This window comes from Rutilus rutilus (assembly GCF_951802725.1).
Source record: "Rutilus rutilus genome assembly, chromosome: 3".
NCBI lineage: Eukaryota > Metazoa > Chordata > Actinopteri > Cypriniformes > Leuciscidae > Rutilus > Rutilus rutilus.
Genome location: NC_140211.1, coordinates 21,959,164 through 21,975,739, shown reverse-complemented (window position 1 = coordinate 21,975,739; position 16,576 = coordinate 21,959,164). Strand labels below are relative to the sequence as shown.

Here is a 16,576-nt window from a genome sequence, read left to right as displayed (position 1 = left end):
CTCTCTTTTCAGTGGAGTGTTTTATGTTTTTGGTTCTTGCTTTGTCAGATGCTATGGGCAACAACATAATTAGTGTCTCATTGGAAAATACTGTCTCTTCTATCTTCCATCTCTGTTTATCGCTCTCTTCATTTGCAAAGGCAGAGTAACATTGATGATTTGATTGGATCTCTGCCATGCCACGAGAATCCCCACCCGATTGATCTTAGAGCGAGTCCACAGCAGCAGAGGTGCATAGGGGTGAGAAATCACCCCACAAACATTGCCATTTCACAAACTCAGCAGGGTCTCAGGAAGCTGCGGTGCTTTTGCACGCGCACAGGATAGGGAGCAGTACAAAATGGACAGTAGTTCATTTTAATGTGTGTTTTGACACATTACAAGCATGCGCTCAGAAGGATTTGTTCTTTCTGTATGTGCTTCATGCCAAACTCTGCATGTGAGAGAGAAGTTGGGAGGTATAGTTGTCAAGGATCTCAGAAACCTTAATAGGAGGTCAAGAATATTCTCAGAGAAATTGCCATAAATGCCCTTAATTAGATTTAATTAGAGATTGGATAGAAGCAAGACAGCAAGAGGACAGAAGTGATCCCTCAATCTCTGTGTATCTGTAAATGGCTGTGGTGAAAATAGGCCAGTGTTTCTGTTATTATGGCCCACAGATCTTTCATGCCTTTGATGCAGGGCAGCTCATTGTGGGCAGCATTTCATGTTTGTTTTTTTTCTCAGATCTGCACCAGACACGCGCATTTGTTCTCTCACTTACTAATAAGGTCTCATTTGGAATGGCGCTGGCCTTTTTGGAGCCAGAGACTTCGTGGCCTTATTTTCACCTATAAACAGAGGTAGGCGATTGAACTCGTGGACCCTGCAGCTCTGGTTGTGCTGAACTTATTACGAGTCTCTCTCTGTCAGCCTGTGTTCTTTCTGCCTCAGAAGTCACTCTCTCGCATATTTGTCTGCGCACTCTGGCTTTCAGCCATCCAACAAGTAATATTGTGTTTTCTCTTTTTGCTGTGTGAGCTGCTCTTGCTTGCTAGCTTGTCTCAGTCACACACACGCATACGCATAGGGATGCCGGAGGGTCAGCTTCCACTTTAATCTAGGAAATAATTCCATTTCCCATTAGCGTAATTAATTGGGAGCTTACTGCAGCACGAAAATGTAGAGGACCAATGTGTGCTCAACGTGTGGTCTTTGTGTGTGTGTGTACAGAGCGCTGATATAGTGTTATGGATGGCTGATTAGCATAGTCGTTATAAAATTATTGCCTCATGCTTGACATGACCGACAACGTGAATAACTGTTCTCCAGGTTCCTTTGGGTGTAAAGCAATTGGTGTTTTCCAGATTACTGTATGCTGTTTTCATTGTTTGGTGAAAGAAAGTAATGTAATTTATAAAAAAAATATTGAGACAAATATGCTGTTGAAGAGTGATGTTTTTTCTCTGGTCATTATTTCTTCCTAAAATATAAAGGGAGCTCTCTATGTTCATGTATAAATAACCGTTTATACAGTACTGTTTGTGAAAACTAACAACATGTTGTCTCGTTTTAAAATGAAATATTCAGCTTCTTTTGTCATTTGTATTGTAGTCTACTAAACCAAAAGAAATTCAGAAAATATTATGTGGAAAATATTCTTTTTCTAACCACTGGTAGAGTAATGTTAGGTATGTACAGTGTACACCCGAAGAGAGCATGTTTAATTTAATTGACTTGTATCTCGCCACCCTATGTTTGTGCAGGTTATGTTTCCTTTCAGTTTACTTTCTGAAGTAGTTTGTTTGTTTTTCTTCTTTTTTTTTTTTTATTGATACATTAGGGGAAGAATTTGAAGAACTTTAGATTCTAAAAATACTTAATTCTTTCATTTAATTTCATTCTAAATGATCCAAAAATTGCCTTTGAATGAAAAGAAAGTGAATTCAATCGATTCACTGTTAACTATTGGGTTAGTTTCTTTGTCTCTTTATTTTCTTCATTTGATTTGTTTGTTGTTTTTTCATTTAACCCCCAGACCTTCCAACCTAGGGTTGTATCATCAGCTCTGTCTCTATTTCTCTCCTCCTCTCACTCACTAATTAGAGAAGCCTGTGTCCGTGGAGCTGAGCTGTGGTGCTGGTCCGGTCCATGTGGTTCTGGAGCCTGATCACCCTCTGCTGCTGGACTGCCATCTGGGGGCCAGTGAGCCCCCCCTCAACGTGACCTGGCTGCGGGATGGAGCGGTGCTCTCTGAGAGCCAGACCATCCGGCCTTTGCCCAACGGATCCCTGCTTATCTCGCCATCCTCCACGGATGGCCAGGCTCCAGTGGGTGTGGAGGGTGGATACAGCTGTCTAAGTACCAGCTCGACAGGAGCCCTGACCAGCCGGGCACTCACCCTGCATCTCGCCAGTGAGTATGAACACTTTTTACTCTGATTTATCTCCAACTCACAGCAGCTGTGAGTCAAAGAGAGATCAAAGAGCCAAATAATTTCAAACTTTAGAGGCTAGCCAATGTTTAGGTTTTTGGTTGTATTTAAATCTGCATCGTCCGTAAAGCATCACATTCCAAATTACCGTGTACACATATCTGATACACATCATCATCTTGTGCTCTGCGCCTGTATGTAAGGAAATAGCTGTCTATATCAGCAGGTATCAATAGTCTATATTCGTCATTCAAAAATAGGAAACCGAAACTAGGACTGCAGATATACAAACCATAAACAAAGCAGCGTTTGCTTACCATTTTGAATATTAATCATGCTGATCACTTTCCTCATTCCAGATGGCTCATATTGGAATGATAAGATGATGTAAAATTAGAACAGCCTTCAGTCTGTGCCGTCTTGACTTCTTTGCTCGCTTTGCTGGCTTTCATCACTTTCTCTTTTATTCTCGTGCACCCACTTGTTCGCTAAACTGAATAGCCAATCAGAGCAATCTCTCACCGACAGCTCCCACCGACTAGAGACATGTTGAAAAAGTAGCACGACGGACGCTCACCGATTGCCCAACGTTGTCTGACCATCGGCTTGGTGTGTCACGGCCCTTAAAAAGAGTAAATACATTCAAAACTTTTTGAAAAGTATTATATTATATTATGTTATGTTATATATTAACTCCTAGATACCATCCTCTCTTTGTCTCTCTCTTTATGCCACATTCCACTTGGTGGTTGTCTTTGCTCGGCTGGAGCTGAGTGTTGTTCTCACCTGGTTAGCACAAGGACTCGATTGTGTTTACTGAAGCGCCTGAGGAGGGGGAAAGAGATCAGACTTCAGCCCCTTTATCTTTCTTTCTTTCTTTCTTTCTTTCTTTCTTTCTTTCTTTCTTTCTTTCTTTCTTTCTTTCTTTCTTTCTTTCTTTCTTTCTTTCTTTCTTTCTTTCTTTCTTTCTTTCTTTCTTTCTTTCTTTCTTTCTTTCTTTTTGTGTTCAAGGCAGCCCACTAGACGATAAAGACCATTTCCTTTCATTTTCTATTTCATGAGTTACGTTGGCCATGACTCTGTCGTCCTTCATTATTTCTGTTCATTAAATTTTGTAGTAATCTAAATCTAAATGTAGATAGTAATGATGCCTGGCATCTCTGCTGAAGACCCTGTTGGATATTGTGGTTTTAGTGTAAGAGAGAGTGTGTCATGTTAGTCTAACATGAAAATTAGAAACCAAGGATAAGGATACACAAATTGACAAATTCCCAAAAAAAATTATCAAAAAGGACAACAAACAGTAGTTCCTGAATTTTTATTATTGTTATTTTTCCTTTAATTGTGTTGTGGAAGCAATTGTGGTGGGAAACTGGATATGGATATTAGAGACTGAATATGAGGCTACATAAATAACATATTGACATTATTATTCATCAAAAAAAGGACAAAAGTTGTTCCTGAATTTATTATTTCATTTTATGTAAAAATAATGGCGGCTTTTAACACACTCGCACTAATGCAAGTAAAACAAGTAAGAGATACTATAGATAGATAGACATTTCTTGAATCTTTACTGTAAATCTTTGTCACCGTATATATTGAGAATGAGACCGGAACATAGAGATATGGAAACTGGACAGTACTGGGACTGGAGACAGTCCAAACAGAGAGACTATTTCCTCCATTGAGAAATCAGTGCAATGAAGGTCTCTACCAGGTACATGGTTTTGTAATCAGTACATGGTTTTGTAATTTCCCCCGGTTATCTGTCATTTCACTTATATTTATCATGATAATTACCTTACTCACTTGGTAGTGACAGTGGCAGAATTAAGGGGTCCTCATTTAAATAGTTTTGTCTCCATATCCTACTTTTTTTGTGGTTATGAAATGCCATTTTCTCTCAGTGGCTGAATATTTCTCATTATTTTTGAATAGCTTTGTTAAGTTCAGATGCTCACACCTACACATAGCCATACTACTGGTGTGTGCTCCCATGTTTTTTTGTAAAGTGTGTTTGCTTTAGACCACATGCTGTGTACAAGTCAAAAATATCTAGTGTTAATGTTTAACGGGTCTCAGCCAAGCAGGCTGCACTACCTGCGGAGTTGTTATGAACGCTGCAATGCTTCATGTGTGAGCTTTTTTAGGAACTTTTAGATTTTAACTGTTTTTATACAACAGTTTTTTCTGGTTCTCGAATCTGATTGGCTGAGAGCCTTTTCCAGCCATGAGATATTTGCGCAGTAACAGCACTTGTCTCTAACCGTTTCATCGTTTGTATCATTCCGCCTTTACTCTACATAATACAACAAGCTTCAATGAAGCGACTCAACGTTCCTTCGTTACTAGTTCTAAAGTGACATTTTAGAAGTAGTTACAGAGGCTCTGGCTCAGCTGTCAACTTGAGATTTGAATCCATGGCGGAAGGAAGTAGTTCTGCACAAAAGAGGGTTTTTAAAGACACTCCGTTGTTGTTTCTTATTTACTCACATGTGTCGGCGAACTGTTGTATAAATGCAATATCACACTTGTAGCCGTGCGATATGGCTGTATATCAGCATGCTGTGATTACCTAAGGCACGAGGCCACGGCCGAATCACAGCCGTGCTGATACAGCCATATCGTACTGCTACTCGTGTGATATTGCTCATGTCATGTATATAGATGAATTCTCCCCTGGGTGACCATAAATCACCTTAAGAGAAGCTTCAATAGTCAGCACTATCCCTAGAAAATGCAATGGTCCATTATAAATTATTGTATTCTTAATAGATTAAATAAAAAAAATGTATTGCTTAGTTGTTTTTTCATTATATTCATTTTATTTAAAAGCAAAATGTTATTAAGAATTCAATAAGAATCTAGGACATTTATTGTTTAATTTAGGTTTAATGCAGATTTTGATTGCTTAAATGTTGACAGTTTCAGTTGTGAAGTTTGAGATCATAGTAACCCTTTAATTGTGTCAATTAATGCAGATTGTCTGTCATTCTTACCATGAGTAAAGATAAAGGATGGAGCAAGATTTGTTTTACAATGTTACATCAGTCATTCACGTTAGTGCTTGGCTAATGTATGCACTGAGTTCCCACATGTGCACCACAATAAATTAGAAATATACACATCGGTTTGTTGATGAACATACTCTTGTTAATGCTGATGGTGAGAAATTACAGTTGCAACATCTCATAATGTACCTCAAACTGAGTAGTGTATCACTGAGAATCTTCCTGCTGAAGTCATCCTTACAATGGAGTTTCGGGTTGAATAACTAGTTCTTCCAATGTATCATCATTGGACTCGTGATCGGATTGATATGGTAAAATCGATGTACTTCCTTGAAAATAAATACTAGTAGGCCTACAGCGTTACAAAACCATAATGAAATGACCCAGTAGGTAATGATTTACAATGAATTCTGTTAGAGATTGACATATGGCAATTATCTGTTCAATAAAATATCTTGCTCACCTGTTGAATAATAAAAACACCATCTCCGTGTCGTTTTTACAACATTTCAAATACCCCAGTACTCCCCATCTCTGAAAAGCCAATGTTGATTCTTTTTTTAATATCAGCTCTGTCGCGTTATCTTTTTGGAGCAGAGACTTCTCTCTTTTTCGTTGTTTAAAACGGGGGATTATCCAGAGGTTCGAGATTTATCATGCTTTATGTCCCTTTCTCACTTGCTGTGACAACTAATGCCTAGTTCACACTACAGGGTTTTAAGCCCGATTTAAGCCGGATTTGCAAGTTAACGAGCTCGCCAATCTTTATGTGTGAAATACTAAACATCGCATCAAAAGCGCTCGCCGACGCCAGACAAATATCTAGCATGCTAAATATCTGGAGCTGTTGGCCGACTCGATTGCCTTTGGTGTCACGTGTCGCGACGAGCAACAGCCAATGATCAGCTTGTTATCACATTACACACAAGCCTTTTGTATTTGTAACCATCGTTGCCAAACCACAACACGAGCAGGCAGCTGCTTTTTCATTATTAACATTTTACTCACCTCCAACTCTCTCTGACAGACAATCCCTGCTGCCCGCGTGTGCTTATCCATCCTTTCACCCATATTCTTTTTTCTTTTTTTTTCGGGGTTCTAAACAGATCATTGCGCAAACAACTTTTTTTTTTTTTGCACCGCCAATTTTGTCCCAGTGTCCATTTTCAAATAGACAACTATTTCGGTGCACGAATATTAGAATTTTCGAATATTTGATCTGTAATTATTATTCGAAAAATAAAATACTATTCGAATTTTACTTCGTTGCTTTGCTGGCCGTAAATGCAGTGAATCCACGATAAATCCCAAACACTTACTCACAGTTATAATTAAAGGTATAGCGGAGGATTTTCTTTTTCCGGGTGGATCATCAAGACTATTGGTCCTCCTAAGTGTCAATCATTCTGGTGATATGTTTACGTAAGGCCGTCCTACGTGCTCGTGCACACGGTTCACACGATGGCGTGTGCTCAAAACACAGGTTGGGCTTCCCACTGATGCCTCAGTCGCGAAGTTTCTACTTGACAGGTAAAGTTTGGCATGCTATTTGGAGAAATCCATTTAAAATCACTGCTAGTAAAAGTTAATGTAAGCTATGATTAGCTCATGCATGCTCTCTCGTGCACACGTTTAATAGGCGTTCCCTCTCGGGAGCATGTGCATTTTTTCAAAAAGTGGAGAGGGCGGTTCTTTTCTAAAATTCGGGAAAATCCTCCGCTATACCTTTAAATGCACTGGGTAGCTCTGTGGAGCGTGTTAACAAGTTTGTATTTGATCGTCGTCTGCCTCGCGAAGTTTATAATTATTTAGATGAAAATGATCTTAATAAAGATATTACAAAACGGGTTAGGGTTACTTATTAATTAATGAAACTGAGTTATCATAATATCCCCACCACAATGATAAATCACTTGAAATCCAAACAGAAGTCGAATCACTGCGATCGTTCACTGCAGACCAGCGCAGCTCTAGCATGTGGATATCATTGTTTTTCTGAACATGAAACAATATAAACACGATATATGCTGACTCGTGTATGTTGTATTATAATTGGCACACTCTAAAAAACATTTCCTTTCGCGCTGCTTGAGCTTCTTTATATTTTTTGTTCAATGTTTTAAACTAAAATAAAACCTTAAGATATAAGGTAGCCTAAGCTTGTTGTGGGTATATTGCCTAATCATAAGCTTAAGCTTGTTTAGAAATGGTGACAAAAACGTAAAAATTAAGTTTTTCTCTTTTTAAACGTCATTTAAATAAAAGAATATTCGATTCTTATGAGCCCAAATATTCGAATACAATATTTTAGAAAAATGCCCATCCCTAATTTACGGTTATGCCGAGACATGCACTGGCGAGTGGCGCATATTTACCGGGAAAACCATAGCGCTAGGTCTAAATACCATGAATCAGGGTAAGACAAAACCACGTATTGACTCATTATTTAAATTTTGTTCATTTTGAACTAAACAAAATTACATGGTGTACCTTTTAATGTGAATATCTAAATATACTATTGTTCATTCACAATTGTCCATAATACACACAATTAATACATTTTTAACATTTCAAAATGTTAAAAATGTATTCATGTATGTTGAAATTAACATTAACCAAGAAATTAACATTAACCATTAGTTTGAATAATGAAGTTTCCTCTGGCTTGTTCTGTGTGTGAGTTGTTCTGTGGGCTTATAAGCAGTGTGAGTCTGGCAGATGTAGCAGATCAAAGTGAGAATATTTTCAAAGCTCAGAGGCAGTGGAGCAGAGGTCAGGGGCCCCGCTCTCTCTACTCCCACCATGTGGCTACATCTTGTGCTTATTCAATAAGTGAATGTAATGCATTCACCGATTCACTTTTTTTTTTCTTGTTGCTTTCTGCTCCTTTTCTCTTGGCCACACTCTGCTCTCTCTGTCTTCCTCAGGCTTGTCCCGTATTCTTCAGGATCCTGAGCCTCAGGTTGTGCCTGTAGGTGGCACTGCCCGGTTTGAGTGCTATGCAGATGGCTTGCCCACTCCAAGTATCACCTGGGAGAAGGACCAGGCACCTCTACCTGCACCTGCAGAACCTCTAGACCCATCCAGGTAAGTTATCTTGGCATAAGTTTTGGAATGTATAATTTCCCTTTTGTCATACTTTGTTCAAGTATGACAATGTTTGCACTAAGCACCCCATGGCAAGCGCAAAGCTAGTTCAACATGGGAGCAAATTTTTTTGTTAAAAATAAGGCTGCGCAATTAGGCCTATTGGAAAAAAATATAGATATTACTAATAATACACTACCGTAGGGGTGTGCGATATATATCGTCTGCGATATCGTAATTGTTGTTTTAACGATGTGCGATTTGACATTATCGAGTGTAGCCTATCCCTCACACACACCCAGAGAGTGCATGCATACTCTACATGATGTAGTCTTGTAGATTAGACTAGTGCGTGTGGGCATTTAGAGTGCACGTTTTTACTGCGTGATTTAGTCTTTATTTATATAATTTAGCAGTGGTGGAGGAAGTACTGAATCTCAGTACTTAAGTAAAAGTACAAATAACCAGAGATATATTTACTTTAGTAAAAGTAGAAGTACCACAATGAAAACCCTACTAAAGTAAAAAGTACCTGATTTTAAATGTACTTTAAGTATTAAAAGTACTTGCATAACAATTTATTCTCTTAATGTCTATATTCTAATAATTAGGGCTGAACCAATATGCAATATGAATCCGAAATCGCTACACTCAGATCTATGAACCTGTGTCGTGGTGTGAGAAGGCAGAATCGTGACACACCCCTTTTTTGAAGTTAACATTATACAATACGTAGACCTATACCACAAAACTAGTTGAGGATAAATTATTTAATATTGGGCAATTCCAGCGTTATGGACGGGACATTTGCAGTAAAAACTTGAAATATAAATTCTCAGAAAATGTTTTTAATACATATTGAAAAATATCAGTATGCGTTTTATATTTAATATGAGGGAAATAGCCTAGGCTACACATGCGTTACGGGACACAAAAAATCTTTAACTTTTAGGTAGCAAAATATTTTTTTGTAATTCTGTGAATTACACTGCGCAAACCAAAAGTAATACCCACCGGATGAAGAAGGGTTGGCTCTCCACAGAACATAAAATATTCATTTTATTTTATTTTTCGTATTCGCATTTATGAGGAAAAAACGATGTTACAGACGTGACCGCTCTGAAAGCGGCACTAAAAGACTGCTTTAAAACTTTCACAGAGACCTCAAACAGAAAGCACAAAGCCTTTTTTTTTAAAGTGAATTTCGTTTTGTATTAATTGTATCTTAATTTGAATCAATGTTTCATCAACCAATTGCCAGGATTTAATAAATAAGAAGTAAATATAGTAGAAAATAGATAATCACAACACGTAGGCGCCGGTGTGTGAACTGAAGCGCGTCTCATAAATGAACCGAAACTCAGCGTATAAGGTAACCTACTTGCCTCACAGACCTGATAAATATATATTTAGACAGCTTTAAATGTGTACTTTTAAACAGAACAATTGAAAACGAAAGAAAACAGACTGCTCTCTGCTTATGTAATCCGTATGAAATGCGCATTTCTCTCTGGCGCGTTCACTACTGTGAAGATCGTGTATCAGTATCGTCAACTTCATCTTTGCAGCCGACACAGAAGACACTTGTTTATTAATAAACAATTAAAATGTCTCCTTGCTATATTTGACATATTCATTACTTTTGCCGGTTCTTTGTGACAGCACCGAAAACATGGAGATTTCTTTCAATCCCTGTTTTGGCATGGGAAAAACTGATCAGAAAATGTAACGAAAATGTAACGAAACGTTGTAGAAATGTAGTGGAGTAGAAAGTATAATAATTGCTGCAAAAAGTAACGAAGTAAAAGTCAAAAGTATGCACTATTGATTCTACTTAAAGGTGCATTGCGCGAGAGTCTGAGTTTTCGCAGAACTACGCCCCCTCTGGCGGCAAGCGAAACTGCAACCAGAGGTGTGCACGCTCATGGACCACACGCACACGCACGCTTGCACGAGCTCGAGCTGGTCATAACCCAAGGAGCATCAGCCGCACAAATCTTTTGTTTACAATCATAATGTCTTCAGAGGTAATAAAGTTTTAATTCTGCAAGTAATTTAAAATATGTGAAAGGAAAGGCAATTGAGTAAATAACACACTTATGTGTGAGGGAAAAAATGGGGGTAGTAGAAAACTTCGTTTTTTATTCCCATCTATCTCCATGTTGAACTGTGTTATGTGTTTACTGTATCCACTTATGACTATTATTATGGAAACACGTTCATGAACAATATAAGTTATAACTTTGTAAAAGCTCAAAATTGTAATCATGATACCATACCATACACAGTCGGTCAACAAAGTACACCCAAATGTCTCAAGGTAATAAACAATCAAGTGGCACTATGACGTTACCATAAAAGCCAAACAGGCTAATCCGCCGAAGATTTGCGGGGGTTTAGCCTGTTTTATTGATCAGCTAAGTAGCATATTCCAATAGCAATACATCGTAATTAAGCAGTAATTTGCTCAAAATTTGTGTCTAAGTATCTAACTTATATATCAGCATTTTATATCACAATCATTCTGAACCTGATCACTGACAATGGTAAGTTAGTAAAACCTATTCCGATTGTACATTTATCTAGCTTACGCTAAAGCATTACACATTTTATGGATCGTCATTTATTGTCATTATTGGCCGTATCAGACATTAGAGAATGGGATATATCTTACCTTTTTATCAAGAAAAAAGCCAACTGAGGATCCCGTTTGAGCCCTAGAGCAGACCGGAGATCTCTCCATTTGTTGAAAGCCTTCCCTATGTTTACTCTCGTCTTACCCCGACGCCTGTCTGACTCCAATTTGGACCTTTTGGTTGCACTAGACAAAAGTTCTCTTTTTTTTTTATCTTACGTGGAGTTTGCGTTGGTGTTTGAAATGAACTACAAGCCGGTCTCTTAGAATCCATTTTCTACGGAGAATGGCGGCGTCGGCGCATACACAAACCTGCCAGACATATGAGCGTGCCGTGAACGCGCATGACGTCACGCCCAGTCTCAGATTCCGACCCGAATCCCTCTTATTTATTTTACTGTACAGGATTATAGAGGCAATCGCAGTGATCAGAGAAGGGCTCAGTCAGCCCATCAGGCAATTGTTTAAGCATGTATGGGTTAGAAAACGGGTATTTTTAACATGAAAAGTTGCGCAATGCACCTTTAAGTAAAGTACAGATACGTGAAAAATTTACTTAAGTAAAGTAACGAACTATTTGTACTTCGTTACATTCCACCACTGTAATTTAGTAATAAATATCACAAGAGTGCAGTTTTTCTCCAAATATCAGCATGATAACAAGTGTGAGATTGATTTTTTTTTTTTTTATACAAGTTTAAGAAACAAGAAGTCAATATTAAGTGACTTACATTTTAGACATTTTACATTTCGCCAACGAAAATAGTTAAAAGCAAAGCCACACACGGTGGTGTTTCTTTACTGAGGGAATCAGCTTTTTGAACGAATCAGTTGACTAGGATAGATTAAGGTGGTCAAATGCTTCCTTGAATGAATCAGTCGTTTGAATGAATCGGTTGAATCTCAATGATTCGCTCATTAACAGTGACTTGCTGCCACCTACTAGCAGTTTCAATTTCACATTTAAAGTATCTTTTCTTGTTTTAAATCATTTTAAATATCAATATTCAGTATTCAATATTGCAAAGATGAATTTTGTTAATACCGATTTCATTTGATTGGTAACAGCCTTATTGTGTCTTATTTTTATAATTGAATTTGATAAAATTTATGAAATTGACACAAAAGATGATGCATGCATATAGTAATTTCTGTCACTGCTGTGAACTGAGCACCACACAGAGTATGAAGAATATCAAAAACTTTAGGAGTTGGCTGTGCACGACAGTCCTAAACCTGCCAAAATACCAACACAATAAACGCACTCAGCAAAATATCGTCTAATAATCGTTATCGAGAAAATCCCAGAAAATATCGAGATATAATTTTTTGTCAATATCGCACACCCCTACACTACCGGGGTCGGCAAGATTTTTTTATGGTGTGTTCCATTTATTTGATCAAGAACACAGTGAAATATCTATAAATGTCACTTGTCCAGCCTTATCTTAAAAGTACAAAATTGCCAGGTAGCTTTCTGGTGCCATAACTGTAGTATTGATATTTAAAGGGGTCATATAATGCCATTTTTGTACAAGCTTATATGATTCTTTAGGGTCTAAATTAAAAGTTTGTAATATACTTTAATTAAAAATTCTCATTAGTATTGTAAGAAAACACTAATTTTACCTGGTCAAAAACAGCTCTGTTTTCAGCACGCCGTTTAAGTGCATGCGTCTTTAAATGATAATGAGCTTTGCTCACCCCGCCCCTCTGTTCTGTGCGTACACCGTTTGAAATAATAACACAATAACCATAACGCGTTGTTCATTATAAACGTGGGATTATGAATTATATTGAGAACGTCGTACATAGAAAACATGCCGTAATGTAAACAGCCGCATTTATCGTGAAGCGTGCAGCAAGCGATTTGCAAAGATTAATATAAATATTAATATAAAGGTTAATAAAACGTTACACTCACTTCAGTTATTCTGGAGGTGCAGCAGGAACACGAATAGTTGGTACCAATCCTTTTTTCAGGAGCAGCTTCTTAGCAAAACCAGCTTTATAACGTTACTGACCCTCATTTGTAAAGCAGTCTGGTGTGTGAAATGATTCGCGCAAACATGAAAGCATTGACGGTGATCGTGGGGAATATTCCATTCGAACACAAACTCAGCCACTGCGTCTTCAGCGGTTCGGATTTAGCAACATCAAAATGACTGCTGTATTCGTTATTACACCCAAGAACAGAACACCACAATCGCTTAGACACCATTCTGCTCATAGACAGTGCTCCAGCGTATCAACAATGACCGCGCCGGTCCGCGCGGACTATGATTGACAGCTCGCTCACGAGCGAGGCCAGGTCTGTGTTGAAACGCTGCTGTCAATCAACAATCGTGGGAGGGCCATCGATTTTGTGATGTCACAAAATCGAACGGCTTGATTTGAGATGGGGGAAAACGTATAAGCAGATACAAAAAAAAACACTGGATGGATTTTTATCATTTTATGATGGTTGTGTACAGGCACTGCCAACACACATTTCAGTACAATCAACTTGTAAAAGTGCATGTACCATTATATGACCCCTTTAAACAATATCCTAACAGATTATGGCCTGTGGTAAAGTTAGAAGCTCCCCAGCTCCCCCAGTTATATGTCTTGTCTATAGAGAATAGTTTCCTTGTGGTGTGTCCAGTGGTGAAAACTCATTAGACATGATAAGACTACCCGTAGTGTTTGTAGTGTAGGTCTGCATGGACTGCTCCTGTATGTGCCAAAAACAAGTCGTAAGCTCAGAGGGGACCGTGCCTTTTCTGTGGCAGCTCCGAAATTATGGAATGATCTGCCTCAGTTTATTAGACAGGCCTCTTCAATGTCTCGTTTTAAATCTCTTCTAAAAACCCCATCTTTTTTCTTTTGCCTTTAACACCAGAAGTTGACAGTTTGTTTATTTTATTGTTTTTATGGTTTGGCTGTTTTTCATATGTTTTGTTTTATATTGTAATATTGTTAATCTGTTTTATATTTTATTTTATGTTTTGTATGAGTTATGCATTGTTGTGTTCTGTTTTTGTATATTCTTCTGTACAGCACTTTGGTCTACTTCGGCGCTTTATAAATAAAGTTTGATTAATTGATTGATTGAATGACTGTGTGTCTGATGAGGATATAATGTAGGTTTGGTTGACTAATTTACATTAGTACTATGCTCAGGATTTTTCTTCTTTTTTTAATGTAATTGACTATGGAATATCAAATAATATAAAAATAATTGTTTGTTTTTTTTAGTGCTGGGCAACGATTAATCACATCCAAAATAAAAGTTTGTGTTTGCATAATATATGTGTGTGCACTGTGTATAATAATTTATATAAATAATACACACATATGCATGTATATATTTAAGAAAAATGTGTTATTTATATATAAAATATTTATATTTATATATAATATAAATTGTTTAAATATATATACAGTAAATACATGAAAATACTTAAATATATGCATGCATATGTGTGTATTTATATATACAAAATAATTATACACAGTACACTCACATATGTAAACACAAACTTTTTTTTTGGATGCGATTAATCGCTATTGCCAGTTCATCTCATAGGGTAGTCACACACGGTTGTTTAACATTTGAAAGTGTGTGTATGTTACAGTTGCTTTTGCTATTTGTCAAGTTAGAGCAGGAAAGTCTGCACATGAGAAGCCCATCAGAGGTCAAAGAGTTGGGAATGGGCCCCATCAAAGAGGTGGGCATCAGAGGGAGGGAGGCAGAGGGTAGGGAACTGTTGCATCAAATGAAGTCCGGGTCATCGGTTTAAAGTATGTCATGTCATGTGATGAACGGAGGGCTTACTATAGCAGAGGCTGCCAAATTTCTCAGTCACCCCATCTGAAAAGGTCAACAACAGAATATATAAGAAACTGCAAAGATTTTTTGGTCAAGACAATCTCTTACTGGCTATGTTGCACAGTAATCATGTGAAGTATTGATACTGTACTCTACTGTCCAAGTTGGCTCAAAAACGTATAGTGTTATATAATTCCTGTTTGATTTATTTTTTTCCTTGTTTGATAAAAAAAATGTTCAGGTTGATTTCATTTAGCTGGATGTAGCTAGGTTTGCTGAATATACAGTCTAGATAGCATTGCATGTTACCTTGCAACTTTGAGTTTCCCAATAAATAATATAATTATGTTTCATTTGCATTTAAATTTGGCTCACTGTATTGTCTGTTTCCTAGCTTGTGGAGATGTTAGTGGAATGTCAAGAATAAAGTTCAAAACAGTATTGCAAGGGTTTATTTTGCTGTATTGATATGGTTGGGATCACCAAATCGGTTGTGTTTCTAGTATGGGGTCGACAACCTGGCACGCAGAGGGATAATCACTAGCATATGACAATAGCTAAAGAGGTGTATGTATTTAATTTAAATAAAGTCCCTCGAACTTGATTACAGATCTACATTGAAATCATTCCTCATAGTCACACAGCCGGTTTTATTAAGTTATGACCGTGAGATTATAACCTGCGTGTGTGCGCAGATCTGACAAACCATTCGCAAGACCGGAGTTGCGCGCTTCAGGTTATCCCTCTGCGTGCCTATGTTGCTGACCCCTGTTCAAATATTTAATTCTTTTTTAGTATTTTTATAATTAATATAATTAATCTGGCCTTGCATTATAGCACATCATTTTGTGTTTTGCTCTTTTTATTAATTATTATTGCAGATTGCTGCATGCGATATCTTAATAGGATATTGTCCATTTGCCAAACTCTTGATTTTATTGGATTAGCATAAAAGGCATTTAGCTACTGATTGTTAATTTTTGGTAAAAATTCAGGAGCGAAACATGCAATGTTTCAGAAAGCTGGTGAGATTTCTCTATTTATTTTTAATTTGTATTCTCAGTCTCTGCTGTTTCCTGATCCTCTTTCTCTCTCTTTTTCTCTCAAGTGTATTTTCTGTTTTATAATAAGAACATGCGTCTCTTGCTCTGTTTCTATCACTCGCACGTACACATAGAGAGATGTAGGTGAGCAGAAAACACTTGAAGCACACATTATCACTATACAAATAAAAGTAAATTGAATTTAATTGATTTGAATTCAATTATATCACAGTCTCTTTCAGACTTGTGAATGATAAAATGATAAAGTGCTATAAGAACATAGTCATGTCCAGTGTTATTACCCATCCTGGTATCCTTGGGAAGCATTTCAGTTTTTAAAATCAATCTTTGATATCTTTTGTTTCACATGTTAAGCAATTCACCACATATAGATATCAAGCCACATCATAATATTATTATTGTGCATCAGGGTTTTATACTTACTGTTTACCAATTTATTGTTTGGGTAAGACTATTAGATCATTTATCCATTAATATAGATATTTTCAAGAGTTAAGGATTATGAAAAACATGCAGGGGGAAAAGGAAAGACTTTTGAAATGTCAA

The 16,576-nt window shown here is 37.3% G+C and overlaps 1 protein-coding gene across 1 annotated transcript in view; it reads left to right on the top strand.

Moving 5' to 3' along the window:
* igdcc4 (immunoglobulin superfamily, DCC subclass, member 4) overlaps nt 1-16,576 on the top strand; it is a 77,044-nt gene that overhangs the window by 25,976 nt on the left and 34,492 nt on the right. The window contains exons 2-3 of the mRNA XM_084404892.1: nt 2,089-2,397; nt 8,358-8,517. Coding sequence (XP_084261018.1) covers nt 2,089-2,397; nt 8,358-8,517 — 469 coding nt within the window. The remainder of the gene's footprint in view (nt 1-2,088; nt 2,398-8,357; nt 8,518-16,576) is intronic.